We start from the raw sequence: 27,885 nt of genomic DNA, 5'->3' as shown, positions 1-27,885 counted from the left end.
GTAGAAAAGTTACCATACAAAATTCAGCAGTAAAAATAAATTCAATTTTACAAGGACAATGTTTATTGTTTTACAGCACCTTGGTATCAGGAGCCACAAAGTATCCTATTACAACTGTGATGAAAACAATGAGGAATCCTGCCCACAGATAGAAGTGGAAGTGGAGTAAGTACTATGATAGGTCTTGGTTTCATTCTGAATTATGATCTGTATGATCAAATTTTCACATCCACAGTAAAGAGTTTTCCTTACTGTTTTGAGGGACTGGGGGATAATCTATTCAACTCATATCTATATTGTGTTAGTCTATTCCTTCAACATGTCAATACAAGCTCGAAAACAGCCCTCATTCCCTGGAGGCCCGAGGGCCTAGGGCAGGGGTAGGCAACCTCGGCTCTTTTATGACTCATGCACAGCTGACTCAGGAATTCTGGGAGTTGAAGTCCATGAGTCATAAAAGAGCCGAGGTTGCCTACCCCTGGGCTAGGGCAACTACCCACAGCAGCGGGAAGAGCTGCCTGAAGGCAGAGTGCTAAGAATCACCAGGCTAAATCAGGCTGCCTTTTGACTTTGGACATAGGAACTCTCAACATCCAAACAATGAAAATGGACACTTGACTTTGAAGAACTGCTGATTGAACTTAACATTGTGCATTGGGATATCATTGCATTATGTGAAACATGACAAAAAGGCAAAAAAAAAGTTTTGCTTGATAGGACTGGGACTCTACATTAGGGGTGTTGAGAATGGACAATATGACAGAATTCTCATTCACCAAAAGCTGAAAGACTGTGTAGTAAAATTTGAAAGTATATCGGAAACAGTAGCCCAATGCATCATTCAATTGAACAATACAAGCTTCATATCATCCAAACTTATGTGCCAACAAAAAGCTATAGTGATGATTAGGTCAACGAGTTTTATGATGATGTGGCCTGGCTTCAAGACAAAGAAAAATGCTGATACAAAATACTAATTGGTGTCTTTAATGCAAGAATAAGAAGAGCAATAATTAAGAGAAAAAGCGACCAGCCCATATAGAAGTGGTGGATGAAATAAGAGGCGATAGACTAGTAGATTTTGCTAAAAGGACACTCATTTTACTAAAAAAGTTTAACATAAAATGGACATGAAAGAGTCCATCTGGGTACAGAAGTGAAATTGACTACATCATGTCAAGTGATAAAACCATACTCTGCAACTGTACTGTCATCAATCATTTAACGTTGGACGTGACCATAGAATGGTATGAGCTATAGTAAAGACAGACCCTCAAAAAGAGCATATGAAAATGATAAAGATGTCGTGAACATTCTTAAGTTGTTTCAAATCTGGTGCCAAACAGAACCTCATCTATTTGAGAAAGACTGAAAAAAGCAGCATTCTTAAAGAAAATCAGGCTTCATACTTTTTCTATTTTTTGTAATAGCACACAAGTCATTCTGCTGAATTTTCCATAGGCACTAACTTATACTGTTTCCAGATAGTCTAGAAACCTTTCTGTGGTCGTCCTCGAGACCTTCCTAAACCATTTTCGATTTCCTTTTTCAACTGGAATTGCTTATATCTTTCAGCCATCAAAATGAGTTCTTCAGGAATCACCTATTAAAGTTAAATAAACCAACAATTATTACATTTTCAATTTCTGTAAACTAAAAAATTCATGAAAATATTCTATAAAACATTTTCTGTAATATATATTCTATAAATATCTTCTAAAAGATAAATTAATCTTGTTTGCATCAACTTAAATTAGGTTTTAGCATTTACTCCTAAAAATGCACATTGAATAAGAGCTTGTCAGTAGTTGCAAAAACAGAAAATCAACTTGATACAACTACTCTCTCTTTTTTTTAAAACTGTGTGTATCTTAAAAAAAGCATTTTGTAAAAAAAATTCTGGAGGTCTTTCGGGAGTATATAGAGTGTATTGGACTTATTGGCTATATCAGAGGAAGACATCTGAACTCAGTTATCTAAGTTCCTTCTAACTTTTGAGCAATTTCCTCCTGTGATATTTTGTGGAAACAATTCAAGGCTACAAGGGCAGGAAAGGAAAATCTGATGGAAAAAATTATCTTCTGTTTGTGGAAACAATATATTTAAACCAGAAGATTCATGTTACTATAATCAGTCTATAATACTGTAGTGAATATGAAAATATTTGGTAAATGATTTGGGATTAATCTTTATACTGAAATTTGCAAAAAGTCCTATCACAAATTTAAACAATATAAAACATAAAATAAAAACGGTAACCTAACACTTAAATAACAAAACAGCAAATTAACATACATTTCGTAGCATCAACCATTTTTAACCACAAGCTATTCTATAATATAGCAAACATTTACACAAGAGTTCTAAATTCAATTTTGGAAACTAGTCAAATAAAAATTTAAAAATCAATTTCAATGTGTGTTTAATGTTTTATATTATTTTAATCAAATAAGGGTAAAAGGAGGAACAGAAAAAAGTAGCAACAAGCTTAGTTATGTTACCTGGTTTCCTCTTTTTAAAATGTCAATCAACTCAGATGCAATTCGCCAGTCAGCCCTTGTTACAAGTGTTATAGCTTCTCCCTTGCGTCTATGTAAAAGAAGCAAACAAAATAAATAGCTCATATCTGGGTTTTGTTTTTGCTTAACATCAATCCAATTTCCTCCCCCCCAAATAAAAAGGGGTTTAATATTTTTCTGTAAGACACTCCCTTTTTATAGACCTGTACTGATAATTTATTAAAATTTCCATTTTTAAATCATTTTCTGCCTTTAGACTCTTAGGTAATAAAAAACTGATTGTTACTTTCTGAATGATTGAAATGCACCAGTGGTAAATATCAAACTTCTACTCAAGTAGCAGTTAAGCAGATTATGGCAGGAGAAGAAAATATACATGCTATCTTTATAATTTATTTTGTGCAGGAACATAGGGAAAAAATGTCTTACTGCTAAAAAGGGTCCATGTCTGCCAAACATCAAATGGATAGCTCCGTTTTTTAAATCGGATTATCAACATTCAAAACATGGGGGAAAAAACCAAAATGGACAGACTTAGCCACTTCTGCCTGAGTGGGTAATGAAGATGAACATTCTGGAGTAAATTATATTTTGGAGATATTTTTATGATGGGACAGCTATAGAGCAGAGGTCCCCAAAATTTTGGCCACCAGGGATCAGTTACGTGGAGAGGTTTTTCCGCTGACCAGAGGGGGCGTGGCTTTGTGTGCTACCTGCATCCCACGGTGGGGCTTTGCTTGTTTGTGAGGACAGGTTGCTGGGATGCCTGGCCTACTACTGGTCCACAGAGCGGGGGTTGGGGACCCCTGCTACAGAACACAGGTTGCCATTTAGATATCTGAAGTTCCAGGTGATTAGTTAGAGTGGGTAAAAAGGGAGTTTATAAAATCCATCCTCATCTGCTCCCTTCTGACATAGTCCAATCTACTTACAAAGGTAAAGTGGTGTCTGACTTTAGGGGGCAGTGTTTATCTCTATTTTCCAGCATTTTCAAAAGACATTTGTGTGGTCATGTGGTCAGCATATGCACCCAGGGACACGGAATGCAGTTATCTTCCCACTTAAGTGGTACCTTATCTACTCACATTTGCATGTTTTCGAACTTGGTGGGTAGGAGCTGGGGCAAGTAACAGGAGCTCACCCCATCATGTGGCGCTCAGATCCTGAACCCAGGCTGTCAGCTTTCCAGTTGACAAGCCCAGCGTCGTTGCACTTCTTCTACTTACAACAGGGTCCCTAACTCTTGAGAAAAACCTTCTTGCAAACCTGACTGGCAGGAAAGTCCAATACCCAATATATTTGAAAGTATACTTACATAGAAATATGTTTTCTTTTTCCTCTCATTCCCTCAAGTAACTCTTTGGAATAAATTATTTTTAACAGGAAAAAGAGAAATCTGTACAGCTGATGAATCCTGTCATGGGAGAGACTGCTACATTTCCCTGTACTCTAATGCATCTGATTCAAAAGATGCAAAAATATGCTGATGAAAACACTCATAATTTCTACTTGGTAACACAGATACAAGTCTGACTTACCCAGCTCGTCCGGTACGGCCCACTCTATGAACATATTCTTCAATGTTACGAGGGAAATCAAAATTAAAGACATGCGTAATATCGTGCACATCAAGTCCACGGGAAGCCAAATCTGTCGCTATCAGAACACGAACTTTGCCTAGAACAACCAATTAAAAACTGGTAATTTCTCACAATACATTTGAATGAAGTGTTATTTATCTGTGGTTTTTCTAGCAATTGACACTTATGAAAATCTATTTCCGCTTGGATTGTTCCAGACCCTAGCATTTTTTATGGGAATGCTCACCTTGCCTCTTATATACACAGTTTGAAGGTCAGACTTTGCCAATTCTATCAATTCTGAACACCACCACGGTTGATCAAAATTGAAACAAACTATAATCAAAGTCAAGATGGCCAAGTTGAGTGAATTTGCAGCAAACATTCATAGGACCACAGTTAGAAGTAACAGAGGAATAATAATAGCGGGAGAGGGAGGAGAGAGAAAGAGGGTGGGGGAAGAGAGAAAGAGATATATGAAAAGAATGCTTTACTGAAGTAGCAGAGTCCAGAAAAAAGCACAGAGAAGAAGTATTTTCTGATATAAATGGAAGACAAAATAATTTTTGGGAAGGGGGAAACCATTTGTGCTGTAAAAACATTTTGTAAAACTCACTTAAATGAAGAGAACAGAGTCCATAAGTGCATCTTACTAACATGGTAGCATGCCTAAAATTAAGTTTGTCAGGTTTCATATTGCATGCTTAACAGGTCTTATTTTTTCTAATAATGGCTAAAATAATTTTTCATTCATACTAATTGATGAGTGAGGCTAAAGCAGCTGATCAGGGTTAAAAGCTTGGCCAGAGATTCACTCATATAGATGGGCTGATATGGATTGGCCAGTATGGGGCAAACATTTTCTATAAAACCATTTGTGTAGATGTAGGTTATCAAGGAAGACCATTATCTTAAGATGTGTCTTATTTTTTATAAGGCCTCTCAAATCTGTGATGTAGTTGATTGTATTTAAATTACATCTGGTCTAGAAAGAAAAAATCATAGCCCTGTCCCTATCAATAGCAACATTTAATATGAAAAGGTCAATCCTATTAGTATACTGCTAATATAGTAGCCCAATAGTTTATTTCAGAAGTTGTTTAATATTACACTATTCTATATAGAGTTCCAGTGTAATTAATTTTAACATCAGTTTTTAACTTGGTATTGTTATTCTCTATTGAAATCTTTCCCAAGTTGCTCAAACCAAAATAAAAATCTGAATTTGAGTTTATATGTTTTGATTATTACATAATAACATTAGGTTAAATTGATTAATTACAATTACCTTTTTTGAAATCCTCCAAAGCTTGTTCACGATCACACTGTTCTCTATTGCCATGTAAAGACTGAACTGGAATTCCTTGAAGTCCAAAATCACTTGAAAGGTCATCAGCCCTTTTGAAAACAATTTTATCATTTTTTTCTAACTTAATGGTTTCTGATTATTAAGAAAAATCCCATCCCCAAATGTCATTTCTGCTATTATTACTATTGTAAGGAGAAAGGGAAAAATAAGTTTGAAGTGATAAAATGTTAGTTTTACACAGGAAGAGTATTATTCCTATGCAAAATCTTTTAATATATGATTTATAACAACCAGATTATTCCACAACATTGAAACTATCATCGTATCAAGTAAAAATACATACAACTCAAATATTCTAGAGTTTTCATTCCAGAATGTACAAGAAAGCATTTTTTATTCCCCAGGTTTCTGTGCTATAGGTGAAAATTCAGTTAAAGTTTTATGTTAGAAGATAACTCAAATATGTCAGAATCTAATTTTATACTTAAAAAACACTTAGACATTGAACATCTTATAAATTCTTTATATAGGTATGCTCTAATTACAGGAACCGACAAACTAGGATTGTCACAGAAATTCAATGGCAACATGACTGATTTCCAGCAGCAAAATAGCCAAATTTTCAGCAGTACAAATTTCTTTTGTTCAAAAGGGAATGGAGTAGAAGCCTTTGGAAGGCAAAGCACTTCCTTTCCCACCTTTAAAGTTTACTTAGAGAAAATAGTGTGGAATTGTCTTACAAATTCAATTACTTAGGTATTGCAAAGCAGGATTTATTTTTCTAATTTGTGAGGTGAGGAGAAGACTAAATGAGGAGTGGGGCTGTTTGCCTCCTCTTCCCATCCTTAACTTCCCCACAAATTAAAAAAACAAAAAAACAAAAACAAAACTTCAAGTGAACACCAGAACTTGCTGGAGTCCTTTGTAAGGTCAAAAGGAAGATCTGCAACCTCCTATCCCTCAATCGCTGTTAGCCCCTGCTTTAAATAAATGAGTCTGATTATGCAGTATGTCATCCTGCTACCAGTTCACTAAATTAGAAGCATAGCTTTCATCTTTTCTGTTTCCAGAAGGCAAAGAGTGAGGCCAATAAAAATAGATGCAGCTTCTGTGATTGTACACATGACCACTCAGTCACACAGATAAAGACTGCCAAAGAACACTGCTAAATTTATCAATGAATTTGATTCCAATGAATATTAATGGCTGGAAGAGATAAAACTATTATATGAAGAAAATACTCCAGAAATGGTCATTGTTATAATCAAATGTCTACAGGTTGCAACTATTGATTGAAGACTAGCAAACTCCTAATTCTATAAATTATGGTGCCCTTGTGTATCACTGGTGGGGAGAAATCAAAAGGTAATTTGTAGGCTCAGATAAAAGTACTCTTGACTTCTGCTGTAAGGAAAATATAAGGAACAGCTTCACTGAAGTGATTAACTTAGGAACAGTTGCTAATGCTATTTAAGCACATTTGTGTCAAGCTTTTCTACATACGTAAGTTTTTTCCCGACAAAAATGATGACCTTGTCATCAGACTTCATAGTATCAATGAAATGATGTGTGAATGCTCTTTTTTCTTCTTCTGGAATAATAATAATCTTTTGTTCCACCGTATTCACTGCCTGTAAAACAAAGTTTATTACAAAATTAATGGCTTATTGCATATATTGTCAAAGCTTCTTATAAGAATTGTAGATACTGAGATAATGTGGAAACAAAGCAGAACATTTAAAAGAGTTCTGAATAATATGCATGCAGTTTAGAAATGACAGAGCATTTCTGAAGGACTATTCTTCAAATAATTACTTTAAAAATTTTTCATTTTGAAAATATAGTACTGATTTTTTAAAAAATTACTCAGCAACTTAAACTTGTCAGCAATTGACAAGTGAAATGACATTGTTGCATACACCCAAACCTCGGTAAAATGAGAAAAAACAAAAATTATGAAACTTACCTAAAAGGAAAGTTTAGAGTCAGACAAGTTATCTAATTTGAAACTTCTTCACTTTGAAATTTCCTTTTAGCATATTCTTCTTAAAGTGAGATATTAGTATGCTGTTTGGGGTTATTGTCATTTTCACAAACAGTATTTTTCCACATATGTATAGTAAGATCAGACATTTTTGGTATACATTAATTGTGGATATGTACAATATTAATGCTCAGCACAACTCACCGCTAAATCTAGAGTTCCAACGTATACAATAATTGGATCTTTCAAGTATGATTTCGCAAGACGGCGAACACCATCTGGCCATGTAGCACTGGTGGAATTAAAATAAAATGTTTTAAAATATTATAAGATTAATATTTCCCCTATTTTTGCTATTTCTATAAAACTCATATCAATCCAGCTGCGTTTAAAACTTGCTAAAGAATCCCAAGGATTTTATTGCTATTTGTTTAACTTTTTTGTTCCATGTCATGGCATCTGGCATCGATCTCATAAACATTTTCATGCATGCATTCATCCTTTGCATTTATAAAAAAAACCTGATTTAATTACTTCAAGAAATTAAAACACCTTTTAATTTATTTGAAGTGTTATGTATTTCCCAAAATTACATAGTAAACCTAATGACTCTGTGGACAACTGATCATCGAAGTCAATTGAAAAAAACCAGACACTAGTACTTTCAGAAATATGATAGCACCATTCTATTTCCATAGTGAAAGAGGGTCTTATTACAAAGGAAAATAAGATATTGCCGACCAAGTGAACAATTAACTCTTAGAAAAAGGTCATGTCTTGGAAATGAACCAATCTATGCTAGCACGAATGGGATATTTGCTTGTTTGTTTATATATGTATGTATTTATGTATGTACGTATTTACTTATTCTTCACATTTTTGTATTGCCCATCTTCCTCAAAGAGGTGGTGTATAATAAAACGTTAAAATATAAAATCACATAAATCAAAGCTTAATTTCTTTTTGAAAGGAGGCAAGAGATTAAAATTAATTAAAAGGCAAAAGGAGGGCTTTCAGGGGACTAACCGACCTCGGGGATGCATGCTTTCCTGGGCTCCCCGTGCAAGGCTACAGAGCCTTGTCTTAACTCCTTTTTGGAAGGCCAGGAGAATAAGCCTGTGTGTCTTATTTCCAGGGACTATTTCCACTAGTCCACAGGGCAGGGGCAACAGCAGAGGCGGCTAACTAGACCCCACAAATTGGAACTGTTTAACCAACAGGGCCTGAACATACTTTCCCTGCCCCGATATACCTTCAAAGAGGGATTGGGGTTAGAAAGAAACATTTGCTACTGACAATTTAGTAATAAATATAGAGAGAAATGTTTACAACAGATATACAGTCAATATGCTGGCTTACTGGCCTAATGTGAAGACAGTGGATATTCTGTATAAGAGCCCCTTTCTGAGGAAAATGGGTGGTTCAAAAACGTGAAAAATAAATTAATAACACTAATAAAATTACTGTAATAATGGACTCCAACAGATAATTAGAACTGCAGAAAAAGCAATTGCAAGCAGCCTGCCTTCCATTGACAATCTGTACACTGCATGAATCAGAAAGAGGGCTGAGAAAATAACTACAGACCCCTCACATCCTGGACATAAACTGTTTCAACTTCTCCCTTTTGCATGCCGCTATAGGGCACTGCATGCCAAAACAACTAGACACAAAGACAAGTTTTTTCTCCCCGTGCCATTACACTGAATTCCTAATTCATGCAGCACTGTAGTAGGGCTGTATTGATATTATCTTTCTCATCTTTCCTACTACCTTCTATAGGTATCTATGATTTATTACTTGTTGTTGTATCTTATGAGTAATGATTTAACTATAATCTATGATATATGACCTACTGTATTTTCCGGCGTATAAGATGACTTTTGAACCCCTGAAAACCTTCTCAAAAGTTGGGGGGTCTTATATGCCCAGTCACCTTATACGCCAGAAAATCAGTGGGTGGTGTCTGGCGGGAGCCGGCAGGGCAGTCCTGCGCACGCGTGCACTCCCCGGCTGCTCCTTAGCAGCTGGGGAGTGCGCGCGTGTGCAGGACTGCCCTGCCGACTCCCGTCCGACGCTCTTCGCTCTTGAGGCAGCTGCTGCCTCAAGAGCGAAGAGCGTGGAGCCGGCAGGGAAGTCCTGCGTGCGCTTGCAGGACTTCCCTGCCGGCTCGCTCTTCCCTAAGAGCGTCGGACGGGAGCCGGCAGGGAAGTCCTGCTCCCGTCTGATGCTGCGCTTCCGCCGGGCGGTGCTGGCCGAGATGAGCCAGCAGGCAGCCGCCGTGAGCGTGGCGCTGAGGGGCAGCAGCCCCATGCGCAGCAGCAGCCGCCGGCTCAGCAACAGGTCCGAGCGCAGGAGCCGCACCGCCAGGCTGCCCAGGAAAAGCAGCCACACCGAGAGGCTGCACGCCCAGTCCAGGTCCATGAGGGGCAGGTCGGGAAGCCGGTCGGGAAGAGGGACCGGGAGCCCGGGCCGAGCGCGCCTCGGCCGACGGTGAGAGGGAAGCGGCACATGAAAAGGAGGCTGCGGGCGGAGCTGCCCTGCCCTGCGCCGAATGGGAGAAGTTCAAGGCCTGGGGGGGGAAAGCAGGAGGGGCGCCGGCCGTGGCGGGTGGCGGCTGCACTCCGGCACTGCCTGCCGCCTGGGAAACGCTGCGTCTCGGGGGCCAGCAGAAGCACGGGAGCAGTGGGAGGGCCGGCGGGGCCAGTCGGGCCTTCACCTCCTCTGCGACGGACAGGAAGGGCAGGGCATGTAAGTATTTTCCGGCGTATAAGACAAAAAACCTTGAAAAACTTCTTAAAAGTAGGGGGTCGTGTTATACGCCGAGTCATCTTATACGCCGGAAAATACGGTATTACTTTGTTATATTACACTGAGAGCTTATGCACCAGAGACAAATTCCTTGTATGTCCAATCACACTTTGCCAATAAAGAATTCTATTCTATTCTCTAGGCAAGGAAACAACCACATGGTGTCTGGGGTCAAATATTCTTTCTAGATGTGACAAAGGCTCTAGGTTTCCAATTCAAAATAAAAATAACAATTTAAAATGAAAGGGCCACAAAGAGATATACAAATTGTTTTTCTTTGCAATGTGACATAAAACAAATTATGTATTTTCTGTATAGTACATATTTAGGGAATAATATCCATCAAAAGTATATTACCTGGTCATAACTGTTTGTCTATCAGGACGTACATCTAGCAAAATCTTCATTATTTGAGGTTCAAAACCCATATCGAGCATTCTATCTGCTTCATCTAATACCTACGAAAAATACTGGTTAACTACTGTTGATTTCAATGTACTTATGATCTGACATTTGATATAAAAATCTGAAAATTAGTAAATTACTAACTGTAGACTATATGTCTATACTTATTTTTCTTGCATTATTCTTTTGTTCTGCTTTCACCGGTAAAGCCCAGTTAATAAAGTCCTTAAACTAATATAATGTAATGTAACTGGGCAGTATATGGGGAAGTTAGAGGATACAATATAACAAGAATAAAGGAAGAAAACAGATTTTTAAAAATAATTACAAATGAATATCAAAACAATTATTTTTATAAATTAATTACATTGCATCAATACTACCCCCAGCCCCCAGCCCTTAAGTCATTCCTAGCCCTGTCTCCCTGTTAGGGGCAAGTATTCCCTGAATCTCTTTTTTTTTCAAATCCCTCCCTCCAGTTTTCTCCTGCTATTGGAATATAACCTAGGAGATGACACCCAGTGCTGCCACACTTTGAGGTAGTTCATATTTCAAACATCACAGGGATGAATTCAATTTTCTAATTGTTAGTAGGCCGACATCTACAGAAAGAACAGATTCCTTGTTACAGCTCACCCTTACTTTAAAAAAACCTGGAGAGCCCTTTATAGAGTATCAAAGAATGCTTGTTATTGGAGAGAAAAAAAATCTTCATAGGTAATACTGTTACCAGTTTTAGGTTTTAGTATATGTAACTGTATGTCAACTCAAACTCAATTAATTGATTTCTAGACTGGAGTTAACTTGTAGTGGGATTTTAATCTGCTCACTGTAATAGTAGTTAAAATTAATTTTGGATCTGATTCTTTGGCTCAATCAATACTAGCAAAGTTGTTTTTCTTCTAGGAAAAACAGCACAGCCTCATGTTTAACTTCTGTGGCTCCTCAACCTAACCTCTGATAAATGTTGGGCTACACTAGACTTTGTCAGAAAGTCCATCTGGAAATACTGAGTGATATATCAAAAACCTCTTAAGATTTATTTATAGCTTTCTAATCTATTTAAATAGATATAAAACTCCTTAAAGAGCAGACAGCTTTGTGGTGGTGGTTCTGCAACTGACTTTTTATTTATACAAGGATCTCCAAACTTGACAATTTTAAAACTCGTGGATTTCGACTCCCAGAATCCCTCAGCCAGCCATGCTACCTAAGGAATTCTGGAGTTGAAATTCACAAGTCTTAAAGTTGCCAGGAGCCCTGCTCTATATAGTACCTATTTCTCCCACATTACAGATCAGAGGTCCCAGACCCTATGGGCTGTGGCCCACTACTGGGCCATGGCCTCTTGGTTGCTGGGCTACATGAGTAGCTGGGCAGTGCACATACACGTATGCACATGCTCACCCCCCCATGCCATCATTACCGCGAGTGTTGTGCGGGCGGTGGCAGTGCCACTGTTCCGTGGGTGGCGATGTTGCCACAAACCTTGTGCGGGCAATGGCAGCATCGCAAGCGGCAGGTGGGCCGCAGCATGATCCTTTTGCGGGGGTGGGGGTGCAAACCTTGCACTGATGGTTGCGTTGCTGCGAGCTTGGCGGTGGTGCCACAAGCCTCACAGTCACTGAGAACCTCGCGTGCATGCTTGCAGCCCCATTTGTGTGGTGTGTATACTTGCAGCCTGTATGTATATGCGCACGCACATGGCCATATTCGCATCTGCACATGCATGCGTAAGGCTCCTGCCCCTCCCTCTCCCACCAGGCCACCAACCCAAAAAGGTGGGAGACCCGTTATATATATTCCTATTTAAAAAGAAAACTGGAGGAGAGAATAGCATGAATAGACTTAGAAGATGTTCCACCCAGTTATCAATATATGAATATTTTACAAGTTCCAACCTAATACATAATGGTGACTACTTACTAAATATGTTATACTTTTCAGATTTATGAAACTGTTCATTTGCAGGTCATTCAATCTGCCAGGAGTGGCAATAACGATGTCCACGCCTTTGGTAACCGTATTGATCTGTCCTTTCCGGTTTCCACCACCGTATATGCAAATGCTAGGAAGAATGATTCAATATTTAGAACTGAACTGACAAACTACTATCTTTTTTAATATTTTACATTCTCCCTGAATTTTACAAAAAAGACTTTCATAATGTTTTACTTTCCTAACTAAGAATAAGGTAAAGAACATTTGAGCTACTCCCTTCCCTGGAAAACTTAAGTGGAGCGTTGTTTTTTCCAGTGTATCACTAATTTAATTAAAATAGGTGCTCCTTTAAGTTAGATCCAAGAATATAACATTACACATAGGAAAGTCAGAGGGTGATAAAAAAGGAATTCAAGATCTGTTCCTGATTGTCTATTCTGCTTTTCCTAATAGTTCTGAATATACTGTCAATAGTTGCTAGATGTAAGATAATTTAACTTCAGAATACAGCTTAACATTTTAACCAAATCACTCTAAATGTTCAGAAAAAAACCCACACTCTAATACCTATCAAATAAAGGGAAGTAGATTAGTACCTTTTAATTCCTTTATAAGAATATTTTAAGCACTCTGCTTCAACCTGAAGGGCCAGTTCTCGAGTGGGAATGAGAACCAGCATCCCTGGTCCATTGCGTTTTTCTCTAGAACTGAAAAAAGTACCAACTTCTTTAGACAATCAACCTGAGGAAATCCTCGAAAAAGACGGCTAGTGAAAATGGAAAGAACAGAGGAGACCTAAAAGTTTCAGTCAGTCCCAAATTCAAGAGGATAATTTCCACAGTTTAACTTGCATCCAAATTTATTTCAGTTTTGATTCAAATCAGAGTAAAGCCATATTCCTAAGCATAATTGTAAGAAAATAAGTTTAAAAAGCATGCAGAATTTACAACCTAACTATATTGCTTGAGTCATGAGAGAGTCAGTGTGTCATTCTCATCCTATGGTAGGCAGAGCTACTTTACCTTACTTATCAACAGTAGTCCATCACAACAGAATACAAGAAGTTTTATCTCATCTTGTTCTTACGTTGGTTGTGAATCCAAATGAATAAATCCAGGCATTAAATAAGCTAGTGTCTTTCCAGTGCCCGTCTGTGCTATTCCAATGAGATCATATCCTTGAAGTATGATTGGCCAAGCCTGTGACTAAAATAAGAATTTCTGTGAATTTGCTGAAATGTAAGCTGAAATGTTTTTCTACTAGTTAGATAATAAAGAAGAAATACCTGAATTGGAGTAGGTTTCTGAAAGCCAACTTTTCTTATATTTGTCATAATATCGGGATGATGTTTAAAAGCATCTTCAAATTTACAAACAGGATTAGGAATACGGCGTTTTTCACCATCTTTCAGGTCATCACATGAAATACTATTGTTTTCTTTTCTTAAAACAGAAACCAAAGTCAAAGAATCAATGTTTTACATCATTAGGGACTATCTATTATTTTTTATATGAGTGCTATCAGATGTTTATGCCAGATTAAGAAATTTTATGCACATGCCACGAACTTATTCTGAACAATTATTTAAAATTATAATCAAAATCAATGAGAAAGGATGAATTAAATACTGTACATTGTAGTCTGAAATTTTTAAAGATAGATATAATTCTACACATTCCTTTAAAAATGTGTTCTGAAATCAACGTTGTTGGTGTCTTTACAAAAAACAAACAAAAAATACCTTTCCTTCAGTGTGTAGCAAGAGCAGCCTCTAGAGGCCTTTATGGATAAATTCATACATGAGCATTTCTTACTGCAATCTGAAAATATAGTTTGGAAACCAAATCTGCAAATTATAGGGGCTTCTGTTATCATTCAGTATCAAGGTCTAGCTTATAGTTAGGTTTCTTAGATAAACAATTTGAAACAATAGTAGCTTTTTTAACAAGAAATTTGTTTGGCATACTAGTGCTTGTATGATACCTGGGGGTCTTCCAAAACCCTCTCAGAGATCCACAAAAATCAAAATTATTTGCCAAAATTATTCCACCTGAATCTGAATAGTACATTTTAATATTGATGATTAAGATATTTGGACATTTAGATATTTCTTATGTATATTTGTTTGGATGTTCTTCTTTAAAATTAATCATAAAATTATAGCTTTGCTCTTATGGTGACATTTGAACCCAATAAAAAAGTAGAAATAAAGGGAAAAACTTAATGTCTTCAACTGAATAAAAACCATTATTCCTACCAGTAAACTTTCTCAGCCTAAAATATATTAAAACTACTTTTGTATGTTGATTCACTCATTTCTGATGAATATGTTGAATACTTTTGGACAAAATATATCTTCCAAACCAAATATCTTGCAAGATCAAATAGGTAATGTGGTTGCTCCACTGTTTTATAGGAAATACTGTTATCACTGATACTAAAAATCTATGAAAATAAACCACATCATACCAATCAGATTAGTAAATCAGATTTGCAAAAAAGCTTTAGGCGAAGTTTCTTCCATTTACTTTTCTTTATGTGTTTCAGAAAGCTCAAATACTAAGAAATATATTGATTCACATCTAATCTTGGATGCCCATATGTGAAGACTGAATCAGAATAACAGAGTTGATTTTCAAATTGATTAAAATTATTAATTTCCTTTATTTTTACATGGCCCAACCCAAATATCCTTAGAAAATACATAGTCAAATAATAAAATGACAAAAACTATAAACATAGTAACTCTCATAAAATAGCAAGCACTAAAATGACCTACTGCTAGTCACTATTTTACTATACCTCATATATCTATCTTTGGAAATATAGAAATGGCCCATTTTGCTTTTATGATAATCATCCATCCGTATTTTTGAAGGGTTAACTAAATATTTAATTGACACCTCCAGATCCAAATGTATTAGTTAAATATAAAGCATATGTTTCTATATCCTAATTCTTACCGCCATTTATCAACTTCTTCTTGTGACATAAAAGCAACGTTTGGGGCTTCTTTGTAAAAGCACTTTTCAATTGGAGGCAAATCTGTCAAAAGTAACAGAAAGGTTTGTTACAAGAGCTTCAATTTCTCACATAATTTATAGTATTTTAAAAACAAATTCTATTCATGAGTTAAACGTAACAACTGCAGCTGGGGGTCCCTTTATAAAGAAATAGTATGGCTTGCAAAAAAATGAATATAATAAATATGCAGAAATTTAAATTTCTTTTGTTTTAAAAACATAAAAACTTACAGATGTTTGTTTCTAGGTCTCTTTCTCTGCCCACTATACAGCTGTGGGCTATATCATCTTTCATCTGATCATACCCTAGGTACCATCTCTTTTGTCTTCCATGGTTATTCCTACATACCATTACAGTTATACCACAAGAGAACCATATGTGTGGCTCAGGTGCGTGACGCTCATCTCAATTTACAAATTATACCTAACTTTACCTCTCCTTTTTATCCAGTGCAGGTGAGGTGGTTGGTATTGGTAGTCTGAAGTTACAATGGACCTCCATTTGAGTACTTGAGTACATGATTCTAAAGTTCCAATGGCCACCCCTTCCATGGTCATGTGACTGCATTTCAGGTGCTTGGCAACTGGTCTGCATTTATGGCTGTCTTCCAGCATTCCTTGGTCACAGCTATGCTTTTGATAAAAACTGGCATTTACTTCTGGTTTTTGACAAAACCAGCCCATAGGGGGAAAAATGGTTCACTTAATGACCATTGTAAAAAAAGGTTGTAAAATCATTTTGGTCCTAAAACTTACAACCATAATGGGCAGGCTCCATTATGGTTGTAAGTTGAGGACTACCTGCATTCTGAACAAATACTTGGGCAGGGTAATGGACTAGACAAGGGTTAAATAACTGAGACTCAATCCAGGTAACCTGAAGATACTTTTTTGTGCATGGTATAGCTATCCGATGGAATGGTGCCCTCCCAGTCCTGAAGTAGTTCCCATCACTCTAAATATACAGGTTCAGTTTGGGAGTGGCCTTGGGTCTATCATTGTCACTAGAGGCCTGGCTAATCTGGAAACTTGACTGAAAAACAAAAGCTAAACTGCTCACTAGTTCAGGTGGATATGAACATATTATAGGTCTGTGGTGGTGAACCTATGGCACGTGTGCCACAGGTGGCACGCAGAGTCCTCTCTGTGGGCACGTGGACCGTCACCCCAGTCCTAGGTCTTCAGCTGGGTTTTATAAAACGTTTTCGTTTTAGGCCTCCGCTACCGTGTGCAAAAAAAAAAAAGGTTCAATCAATCAATCTCAACTTTTCACGGAAAAAAAAAAGATCTGGCAAAGTTGGAATTGATTGAACTTTTTAGTCCCATCCAGTTTGCCGTTACCACCACAGTCACGCCCACCCAATGGGTCACAGCCACCCGGCACCTGACGATACATAAGTGGGTTTGGGGTTGCAGTTTGGGCACTCGGTCTCTAAAAGGTTCACCATCACTGTTATAGGTAGTCCTCAACTTACGACCAGACATTTAATGACCTTTTGAAATTAAAAAAAAAAAAAAGCTTCTTACAACCTGTCCAAAGTTACTACTGCTGACCCTTCAGTCAGTTAATCACATTTCAGGCACTTGGCAACTGACTCACGTTTAAAACTGCTTATATTGTCCCATAGGCCAATGACCAAAATTTATCCATTTGGAAGAATGGATTCAGTTAAGAACTATGTAATTTACTTAATGACTCACTTTACAACCATCAAAAAAATGGTTGCAAAATGAAGTTGTCACATTGTCATGATTTTTGACCAAAGTCTTGTCCCAACTGTGGTCATAAATTGAGGACTACCTGTATGCCAGTATTTCACCATCTATGCTTACTGTTGGTCTGTGTCTTCTTCTGTATGTTTATATAAATCTTAAACGACTTATGATAGTTTACCTACTAAGGTATCATTCATTTAAAAAAAAAACCTTACTACACTAACCGATCCATTTCATTGCTTCATATTTAGCTTTGTTTTCTCGAAGGGAGGCCCAGTTAATGCGTTGTTTTGGACTATTGGATCCAGAGTTGAAAATCACAGATTGACTTTGACCGGATGAAGTATTTCCATTATCCTCGTATTTACAAGAATCTGTAAAAACAAAATCAGGCTCCGATTATTAAAAGAGTTTCCTATCAGATTGCCAGGCAATTTAAATGAGGACAGGACAAATCTAACACTAGAATTACATAGAAATTGCACCTGAAGGCCACTTAAGGACAGTGTATCAATTAAAATAATTTTTAATATTTTACAAACAACCCTAAGGTAGGTGGCAATTTCATGCTCCACTATTATATACATTTTACAAACTTTTATTACTGCTTATCAACAAACTGGCTAAATAGGTTTTCATTACTGAATCAATAAAAATTATCTGGATGCCTACATAACATGCATACTAAGTTTTAGATGCTTACCTTTAATACATCTTTCTCCTGAATTGTTTTGATTACGCCTTTCAATAAGATTGTCAATCAGCATTTTTGCTTTAGTTTGCTTTTCCTTTCCACCAAATATCTTTATTTCAGCCTCATAATTTCCCTTTATAACCTAAACAAAGATATTTAGATTAGGAATTAAAACTTAGAAATGAAGCAATCTAATTGAATTATAGTGATTTAAAATTAATATATGACTTAAAACATTTACAAATATTTGTTAAAATATTTACACATATGAATCATTAACTGAGTTAACTATTTAAAATATATATGCTTATTAGAAGCTCTCTTCCCAAGTTCTCCTAGTTGTACTCTCCACGACTGACCGTAAAGTTAGTCTTGGAGCATTTTTACCTCACAGAAACTGTCACACATTAAGAATTAGAACAGCTTACCTGTATTTTGCAACCTGATGATTCCTCAAGTTCCTTAATTTTAGTTCCACCCCGACCTGTTGTAAAAAAAATATTCATATGCCACAATTTAAGTCCTGTCTTTTAACATATATATTGCTACTGACATTGCAACTTTTTAAAATCAAGAATAGAACAATTGTCTGCAATTCAATAAAAAACCCATAAATTTCAAATATAAATCCTCAAACCTTATATCATTTCCCACTATTTTTTTCCTTGTTCTTCAATGTCAACTGATATTTTAGTGATAAATTATACAAGGAAAACAATCATTTTACTACATCCCCCCTTTTACTTATATTTGTATTCCACCCATTTTTGAAGACTCTAGTTGACTACATCTACACACAAAGTAATGTCAAACAATTTAAACTACCTGAAATAACCTCAGTGTACTTTCCCTGATTATAGTTAAGATGGATTTTCCTTAAATCCATCAGAATTCTTGCTAAAAAACATTGATATTCAACAAAACTACCTCACACACAAATTAACAAAATACTTTTTGTAATAACTACTCAAATTTATTGAAGTATTGCAGCAGTAAAATGCCATCTTATATAAAAATGGCTAAATGAATTTCCTATGACATTCATGTTATTCTTGCTATGAAATATTCAGATATTTGAGCTCACTGATGACTATCAGAAATTTGATCTGCGGTTGAATTTATAAACACTTTTGTTAGTCAGGTTTGCTTTTTAAAAAATAAAGACAACTGTTATGCAAGCGTGCTCTCAGGTTTAGCTTATGGTCATTCATTCACACACTCACAGCCCTGGAAAACTGCCATACTCAAATCACTTTCAAGTCAACATTGAAGCACAAACAGTTTTTACAAAATACACAGACATCCAGTGAATTTAAAATAAAGGTAGTCCTCACTTACAACAGTTCATTTTGTGACCGTTGAAAGTTATAACAGCACTGAAAAAAGTGACTGACCATTTTTCCACACTTGTGACCACTGCAGCATCACCATGGTTACATGATGTACATTTGGATGCTTGACAACTGGTTCATATTTAGGGCAATTGTAGTATCCTAAGTTCATGTGATCTTTTGTGACCTTCTGACAAAGCAAAGTCAATGGGGAATCCAGTTAACTCTGTTACTAATTTAACAACTGCAGTGATTCACGTAACAAATGTAGCAAGAAAAGTTGTAAAATGGGGCAAAACTCACTTTACAAATTTCTCACTTAGCAACATAAATTCTGGACTCAGTTGTGATTGTAAGTTGAGGACTACCTGTAACAGCAAACTTTTATCGATTATAAAATATATCTATTTGCACACGCTCTCATCCGTTTATCCAAAGTCCACAACTAGGCTGCCAGGCACTAGCCAGAGGAATGGAAGTGATTCAAAGTGTGGGCAGGCTTCAGGATCCCCTTTATCCCCCCAAAGTTCTTGCCTTGCCAGTGGTGAGGGGCTTTCCATGCAGGCCCAACTCCTTTGGTGGTGAGATTTGGAGAGGGGCTTGCCATGTGCTCAGGCCCAACTTTTGTCCTTTTGTTTCCTTAAGGACTTGGTTCCTTCCCCTGAGGGAGCTTTACCTGGCTTTTGTCTATCCTTCCTATGTGCCTTCACCACTTTTACGTATGGTTGCTTTGGCCTAGTCTCACATAACACCCATTGCTTTCATATACCCTAAAGCTTGATATACTGCTAATGCTGACAATTGTAGCATCTTTCTTCCAACAAATACACACTTTATCTATGTTCTATGAAGTTAATTCTGGATACATCAAATCAATTAGCTAATAATTATTCTGTAGCAACTATGCCTTCCTTATCCCTTTTTTAACAAACTAAATTACAAGCAATTTTAGAAGATAAACCTTTGTAAGCTGGGTAAAGCTTTGTAAGCAAAAAAGTTTTAGATGGGGTACATACAACTAAGGGAGGCTTCTTAAGCTTAGTGACTTCCAGATGTTTTGAAATTCAGGTCCCCAAATTAGCATCTGAAAATGGAAGACCAAACTCTAGCAAAGACTAAGTTAGGAAAAGCTGCTAAGGAGCCATCCAAATCTACTTCTCATCCACAACTGCTGCAGCCTCTTTAATTCCTTCTAGTGAGGGTTACATATTCAGCCCTCATATATATATGAGGGCTGAATATGTAACCCTCAGTAAAAGGAGGGTTATATATGTGTATGTGTATATGTGTGTGTGTGTATATGTGTGTGTGTATATATTATGTATATATTATACACACACACACACACACACATATATATATACACACACACACAGCTTTTGTCTATCCTTCCTATGTGCCTTCACCACTTTTAGGTATGGTTGCTTTGGCCTAGTCTCACATAACACCCATTGCTTTCATACACCCTAAAGCAGCTTGATATACTGCAAATGCTGACAATTGTATATATCCAACACACTAAGCCAGAGGTCTTCAAACTTGGCCCTTTTATGATTTGTGGACTTCAACTCCCAGAATTCCTCAGCCAGGCACGCTGGGTGAGGAATTCTGGGAGTTGAAGTCCACAAGTCATAAAAGGGCCAAGTTTGAAGACCCCTGCGTGACTAAGCTATACACTGACCACTGACATGGTTTGCTTGGCTTCGATTCAGTCCACCCTGAACTGTGTTTAAAAACAAAAACAAAAACCACCAACAAAAAAACAACAACAGGTTAAACAAACCCTGGCTATGTTCAACTCGATTTTACCGAGGAATTTACTCAATAGGTTTTAGACTCAACAGAGCTAGCTACCAGACCCGTTTAGAAACGTGCCACTACGTATTCCAGGGGTCTTCAAACTTGGCCCTTTTATGACTTGTGGACTTCAACTCCCAGAATTCCTCAGCCAGCGTATGCTGGCTGAGGAATTCTGGGAGTTGAAGTCCACAAGTCATAAAAGGGCCAAGTTTGAAGACCCCTGACGTATTCCTTAGGCATAAAAGGCGGCTGGGTGACTTTGGGGCCAGTTACTCTCCCTTCAGCCCAGCGCAACCTCACAGGGTGGTTGTTGTGGGGGGAAAAGAGAAGGCAGGAGAATAAAGGGTCCGTTCGCCGCCTTCAATTATTTACTACAAAGGCGGCAAACAGCAGCAGCAGCTTACCTATGAGGGTGCCGACGAGAGCATTATCCAGGGGGAAGCACAACGGGAGCGACCCTAGTCGCTGCTTGTTGTTGCCGCCTCCTCCTCCTCCTCCTCCTCCTCGTGCCCGATACTCCAAGGTCCCAGACTGGCGGGCAGACGCCGGCCGCGAGCCCCATCTGTTTCCGCCGCGTCTCTCCTCTTTCTCTTCTCCCACCGGTCGGCTTCCCGAAGCCTGCGGAGACCCCGCCGTCTTCCACGAGTACCACTCGGTCGGGGGAAGCTGGGCACGGGAAGCGCGGGGTTGATCCTCCTCGCCGTCCGTCTCCCAGTCAGACATGGCAGGCGACGAATCCCTCGACGTGGGCCAAAAGAAGCCAGGCTAAACTGGCCGCCGGTTAGCCTTGCACGTGAGGCGGTTTAGCGCGCGCTGCCGGCCGCGGCTCTGATTGGCTGGCGCGGTCAGTCGTGGCGGGTGATTGGCAGAAGCGCTGCCGTCTTTGGGCCGGCCATTCCAAATTGGGGAGTGAATGCCCTTGTGGGGCTTTGAGGGCGGCTCTTAACCAAACGACTAGCTGTAGTAGTGGCGGGGGCGAGAAGTTTCCGCGGAAATTATCACCAACCGCAGCCACCGTTACCCGCAAGTAAGCCAGTTGGTGCCCTGTGTACCTCGCTTCGAAAGAAGTTTTAATTCCAGAGTAAATTCCACGTGGAGGGACTTCTTTCCTAGTTTGGGCTTCCTCGCTCTCCCGAAAGGTTCGCTTTAGGGTTTAAGATTAACATTTATCTGGGAACAAATCTGACTTGAACTAAGGCGGTTTTTCTTTCGAATAAACTTGCCTGGAGGATGGCTCTAAAGAGGCATCGCTGGATAGCAGAAAACCAGATTTAGATTTCAGCCCCCCCCCCTTCTAAAGAGGATCTACCGTATAACTCTCCCCTTGATTTTCATACATCTCCGGCGGGGAGAGTTATTTGTCCAAAATCTCTGGGCAGCGGTTGTGTTATTCTGCTGTAGGGAAAAACAATATCTATGTATTTTAAGATAGTCTCTCAAATTTGATATGCCTTAGATCAGGGGTCTTCAAACGTGGCCCTTTTATGACTTGTGGACTTCAACTCCCAGAATTCCTCAGCCAGGCACGCTGGCTGAGGAATTCTGGGAGTTGAAGTCCACAAGTCATAAAAGGGCCAAGTTTGAAGACCCCTGCCTTAGATGCTTGGAGACTTCAGTTCCCTTAATTTTTTGCTCAGATGCCAAAGACTGGTATATATAGAAGGTGGATCGGACCAAGACCATTTAAGGTAGTCCTTGACTTATGACCACAGTTGAGCCCAAAATTTCTGTTGTTAAGTGAGACATTGTTAAGTGAGTTTTGCTCCATTTTATGACCTACCTTGTCACAGTTGTTAAGTGAATCTTTGCAGATGATAAGTTAGTAACCTGGTTGTTAAGTGAATCTGGCTTCCCCGTTGACTTTGCTTGTCAGAAGATCATAAAAGATGATCACGTGACCCTGGGACACTGCAACGTTATAAATATGAACCAGTTGCCAAGCATCTCAATTTTGATTACATGATCATGGGGATGCTGCAAAGATAACTGAAAAACTGTCATAAGTCACATTTTTCAATGCCTTTGTAACTGAATGATCACTAAATGAACTTGTAAATAGTCTAACCTGTATTAGACTATTGGCCTTCTCAGTGGGGGTGCCTGCCCTCTGGAACCAGCTGCCAGTGGAGCTGAGGACTGCCCCCCCCCCCCCCCCCCCGACCTCCGATCATTCCGCCGGGGCCTGAAGACCTGGCTCTTTGAGCTCTCGGGCCCAGGCTGAGGAGAAATTTATTTTAATTGGGGTTTTTAGTCTTACAGGGTTGGTTTAATCTTTTTTAAATTGGTTTTTTAACTTTTGTATGGTTGATTTTTAACTCCCTGTAAACCGCCCTGAGTCCTCAGGGAAAGGGCGGTATATAAATGTAATAAAATAAATAAATAAATAAATAAATTTTCAAGTGTTTGGGCTAGGGGAAACCCTAGTGTTCAGAACAAGTCAAGTGGATGCAAAAACAAAAACCTGGTCGCTACAGGTAGTCCTCAACTTAGGACCACAATTGAGCCCAAAATTTATGTTGCTAAGTGAAAAATTTGTTAAGTGAATTTTGCCCCATTTCACGACTTTTTTGCCATATTTGTTAAGTGAATCACTGCAGTTGTTAAATTAGTAACTTGGTTGTTAAGTGAATCTGGTTTCCCCATTGACTGCTTTTCAGGGTAATGATTTGATTTTTAAACAATTAAGCCTAAACCATATGGATATTCCCCATTATACCTCTCCTTTAATACAAAGCTAATTCAAAGGGTGAGAGTTGATAGATTTTAATAAGCCAACATTTAGATCCTTCATGAATATATGGCTGCCTTTTTCACAACAATTCAAGCTTAATATTTGTAGTTATTGATAGCACTGAAAAACAGATTTTGCTTCCTGAACATTTTTGGGTGTATCTTATTGGTTTTTGGCTGCTCATCATGAAAACAACTTGTAATTTAACCTTATAATTTAGCACATATTGTTGTATAGAAATCTTTGTTTTTTGCACAATAGCAATGTACACCCATTAGTGGTTGTTGGCTATGCTAACACATGAAATATACAAAAAGCATGGAAGTGTTGTTGAAGAAAATGCAGTACACCTAGTACAACTGAATAGTAGTGGATCTGCTGCTTGGAATGCGGCTCAGGTTTACCAAGTAGTATACAGGTAGTCCTTGACTTACAACCATTCGTTTACTGACCATTTGAAGTTACAACAGCACTGAAAAGTGACTTATGACAGTTTTTCACATGAGCATTGCAGCATCCCCATGGTTACGTGATTAAAATTGAGGCTTTTGGCAGCTGGCTCATATTTATGACGGTTGGAGTGTCCCAGGGTCATGTGATCACATTTTGTGACCTGTTGAGCAAAGTCAATGGGGAAGCCAGCTTCAATGTGATCAGAAAAAAATATATATATTTGTTTATTGCAGACTGGACGCCCTTTATAGACTTTTTGCGTAAAGCAGGAAGAAAATAAACTTATGGTTTATAGTTTTGATGATTAGATAGATTATAGAGAGTAATGTAACTTTAAAAATGGAGCTAAATTTATAGCTCCATTTGTAACTTTTAAAGAAGATTAGAAGCCACACCTTTGTATTTTTTGTTTTTTGTTTTCTTTTACTTTTTCTTTCTTTCCTGCTCTATTAGCTTTAGGAAATGCCCAAGATACCAAAGATACAGCCCCAAGCAAGATTTTTTAAAGAACATATTCTTAGTTCAGCCACACAGCTAACAGATTAAATCATTCAAACACATGAATTTAGGCCACAAGGTTTGCTAGAGTTTCTTAAAGATAACACAATACATTAATCATACTATTTAAAATCAATTTTATTAACAATAATATGGACATTTTATCATGTAATTACAATGAACACTGTATTTTATTGTGATGGTTTAAGCCATTCTAACATCAGTGAAAATGTCCTTTATATTTTATCATAGTTAGAGAACCAATTGCTCTCATTGCTCTCTCTGGGCCAGGCCTGAACTTTATGGCAATACCAGTGGCTTTTTGCTTATGGAAATAAATACAAATTTAAATGATTGGGAACTTTGTAAATACTGTTGAACAATTTAAAAAGTTACAGCAATCTTGACGTGATTAATCTGAACCCTATTAAAATATGAGATGGTAAAGCAGAAATAAAATTAATCCCCTGTTCCAAACATCTGCCTTATTTGGCTTTTTTGGCAGTTTGACCTTGGAGTTAATCTATGCTGATCTGGTTGCTGATTGCTGGTGGAGAGGTGCTTGGGTCTTTTTGTTCCTTTTTGGGCTGGGTGATAAGTCTCTTTTGCAGAGTCTATAGATGCTAATGTCTATGTGACTGTTGGTGGCTGATTTGTCAAAATGCCAGGCTTCTAGAAATTCCCTGGCATTTTTGGACTTGGCTTGGTCTAGGATGATCACGTTTTTCCAATTGATTAAATCTGTCTATATGTTGTGAAATTAAAGAATGTTCATCATGGCTTCTGACAGCTAGTTGGTGTTCATGAGTGCATTGTGCCAGTCTTCTGCTTATTTATTCTACATAGTGGGTGTTGCAATCCTTATGTTGATGACTCCTGTTTTTTCATCTGGGTTTGCTGGGTCTTTTGGTTTGCTTAAAATGTTTTTTAAGGGCTTTAGTTGCATAGAAAGAATCATAAGACACCCCCCTCCCTTTATTTCCAAGCCCCCAGAGAAGGCAAACAAAAAACATCCACAGAAATACTGACTAATTAAAAAATAAATAAAAATAAAACACAGATGTATGAATATTAACATTGAAATATTGAGTTCCTTAAAGTATATATGTTAAAAATGATAGAATGTAACTAATATACCGTACTTGGATGTAGTGACATGAGAGGATGTATTAAATGTTGAAACGGAGGAAATTTTGGTTAATTTTTAATATGTGGAAACTATAAATGAGAAACAAGAATATTATATTGTCCTCCTCTTTCTCCTCCTTGCAATTGGTATTCTAATGACTACTATTCTAATATTGTACTACTAATATTGATGTGGAAATGAGATAAATAAGAAGTGCATTACATTACTAGGTATTGGAGAAACTTGTGTAAAGGGAAAGGAGGTTATCTAGCCATATGAAAATGAGAAATTTTAAACATTTAATTTTCATATCAATGTAAAATTAAAGCTAGAAAAATATAGAAGGTGTTTGATGTTTTAAAGATGGAATGTTAAAATATAAAAAATACTAAAGTATTGATAAATACAAGAAAACTATTAAATGACTGATGGATAGCAATGAGAAATATGTTAATTTAGATAAGAGATAGTATGTATTAAAGGAAAAAAGAGAGAGGAAGTATTGGTTACAACAATTTGGAGATTTGTAATAATATGTATTTGTCTGAAATGGAACTACTGTAACCCAGGCACCACGTTGCTTTTTAAAGATACTATTGTAATATTGGAAAACTAATTTTTAAAAAAAGCATCCACAGAAGCTAAAGCAATACCTGTCTCCCAGCCAGAATGACCTCAAGCAACTCCCTTTAGAAGACTGAGTCAGGCTGAATTGACAGGAGTAAGGATTAAGTTAGAAAACACAAAGCCACAATTTACATTCCCCACCTTTCCCCAAGGCTAGCCTTAACCCTGACCACCACCCAGGAAACCAAATAGGGACAATTAGAATACAAATCAGCCATCAATAGACACATAGATACTAACAACATCTATAGACTCTGCAAAAGAGACTATCAGATACCCCAGCCTATAAAGGGAGCTAGGCCCAAGCACCTTTCCACCAGCAATCAGCAACCAGATCAGCATAGATTAACTCCAAGGTTAATCAAGTAAACTGCCAAAGAAGTCAACAGCAAACAGCCCACCCAAATAATTTCTAAGACTACCCCCATCAACAGTGGCAGAGCAAGTCAGTGGAATATAAACTGCACTCCTTACTAGCATTGATGATGTTACCTAGTTTGGGTAATGAAACATCTGCAAGAAAGCAAGCAAGCTCAAGAGAGCTCCAAGGACCCCTCATTTCAACCATGAGCTACAAATATTCTCCTTTATTGGTCTTTTTGCTTAATTATCACCCTTTATTGTAACGTCTCAGCAAGAACAATTCAGCTGGTTGTCATCGTACATATTTTTCTACAATGTGCAGCCTATGAAGTATATCCTGTTTAACTCACTGTAGTTCAAATAGGAGAAAACGGATTCATATTTCTTTATTCTTTTGCTTACATATTTTCTTTGTCTCCTAAATTCTATGTTTTTCACATTTTGTAAAAAATAGTTTATTCCCTTTATCCCTGTTTGGTATTTTGTACATTAATGTTCAGAGTCAATGTGACATATGTGACATAAGTATCAATTTTCCTCAGGAAATAATTGGAATACCAACATTTTCAGATTAAAGATATGCTTAGCAAAAATAATAGCTTTAACTTCTATACTTTAAGCGGGCACAACTCTTACGCTGAGGAAACAAATAGGAATATTTATTTAGAACAAAGGTTGAATCTAGATATAGCACATTTTAAAGAGAAAATAATTTACCTAGTCACAGAAGACAATTAAGTATCTGTCACCTTATGTAATGACAGCAGTTGATTTATGTAATCTTGTATACATAAACAGTTGACCAGTGTTAGTAAAAGTGTACAATCTCTGCCTTATAATGGAAAACGCTATTCATATTTAAATAAAATGCAAACCAGAAAAAGACAAGTATTTGTTAGGGATGTAATATAAACTACTTGATTCCTTCTTCAAGCAAGGAATGCTATATTTTAATGGCATATGGGAAAAAC

General features: G+C 37.5%; 1 protein-coding gene across 1 annotated transcript; it reads right to left on the bottom strand.

Moving 5' to 3' along the window:
- Positions 1-1,489: 1,489 nt before the first annotated feature.
- DDX43 (DEAD-box helicase 43) lies at positions 1,490-21,836 on the bottom strand (the record flags this gene model as incomplete). Its single annotated transcript, XM_083358220.1, has 16 exons — positions 1,490-1,603; positions 2,502-2,589; positions 4,058-4,196; positions 5,388-5,497; positions 6,912-7,039; positions 7,597-7,684; positions 10,561-10,661; positions 12,535-12,676; positions 13,146-13,256; positions 13,636-13,754; positions 13,835-13,991; positions 15,513-15,594; positions 17,513-17,662; positions 17,992-18,124; positions 18,411-18,466; positions 21,518-21,836. 16 exons carry the CDS (start codon positions 21,834-21,836, stop codon positions 1,490-1,492), a joined length of 2,037 nt encoding a protein of 678 aa, XP_083214346.1.
- Between the last annotated feature and the right edge of the window lie 6,049 nt (positions 21,837-27,885).

This window comes from Vipera ursinii, assembly GCF_947247035.1.
Source record: "Vipera ursinii genome assembly, chromosome: 1".
NCBI lineage: Eukaryota > Metazoa > Chordata > Lepidosauria > Squamata > Viperidae > Vipera > Vipera ursinii.
This window is presented reverse-complemented; position numbering and strand designations above follow the sequence as displayed.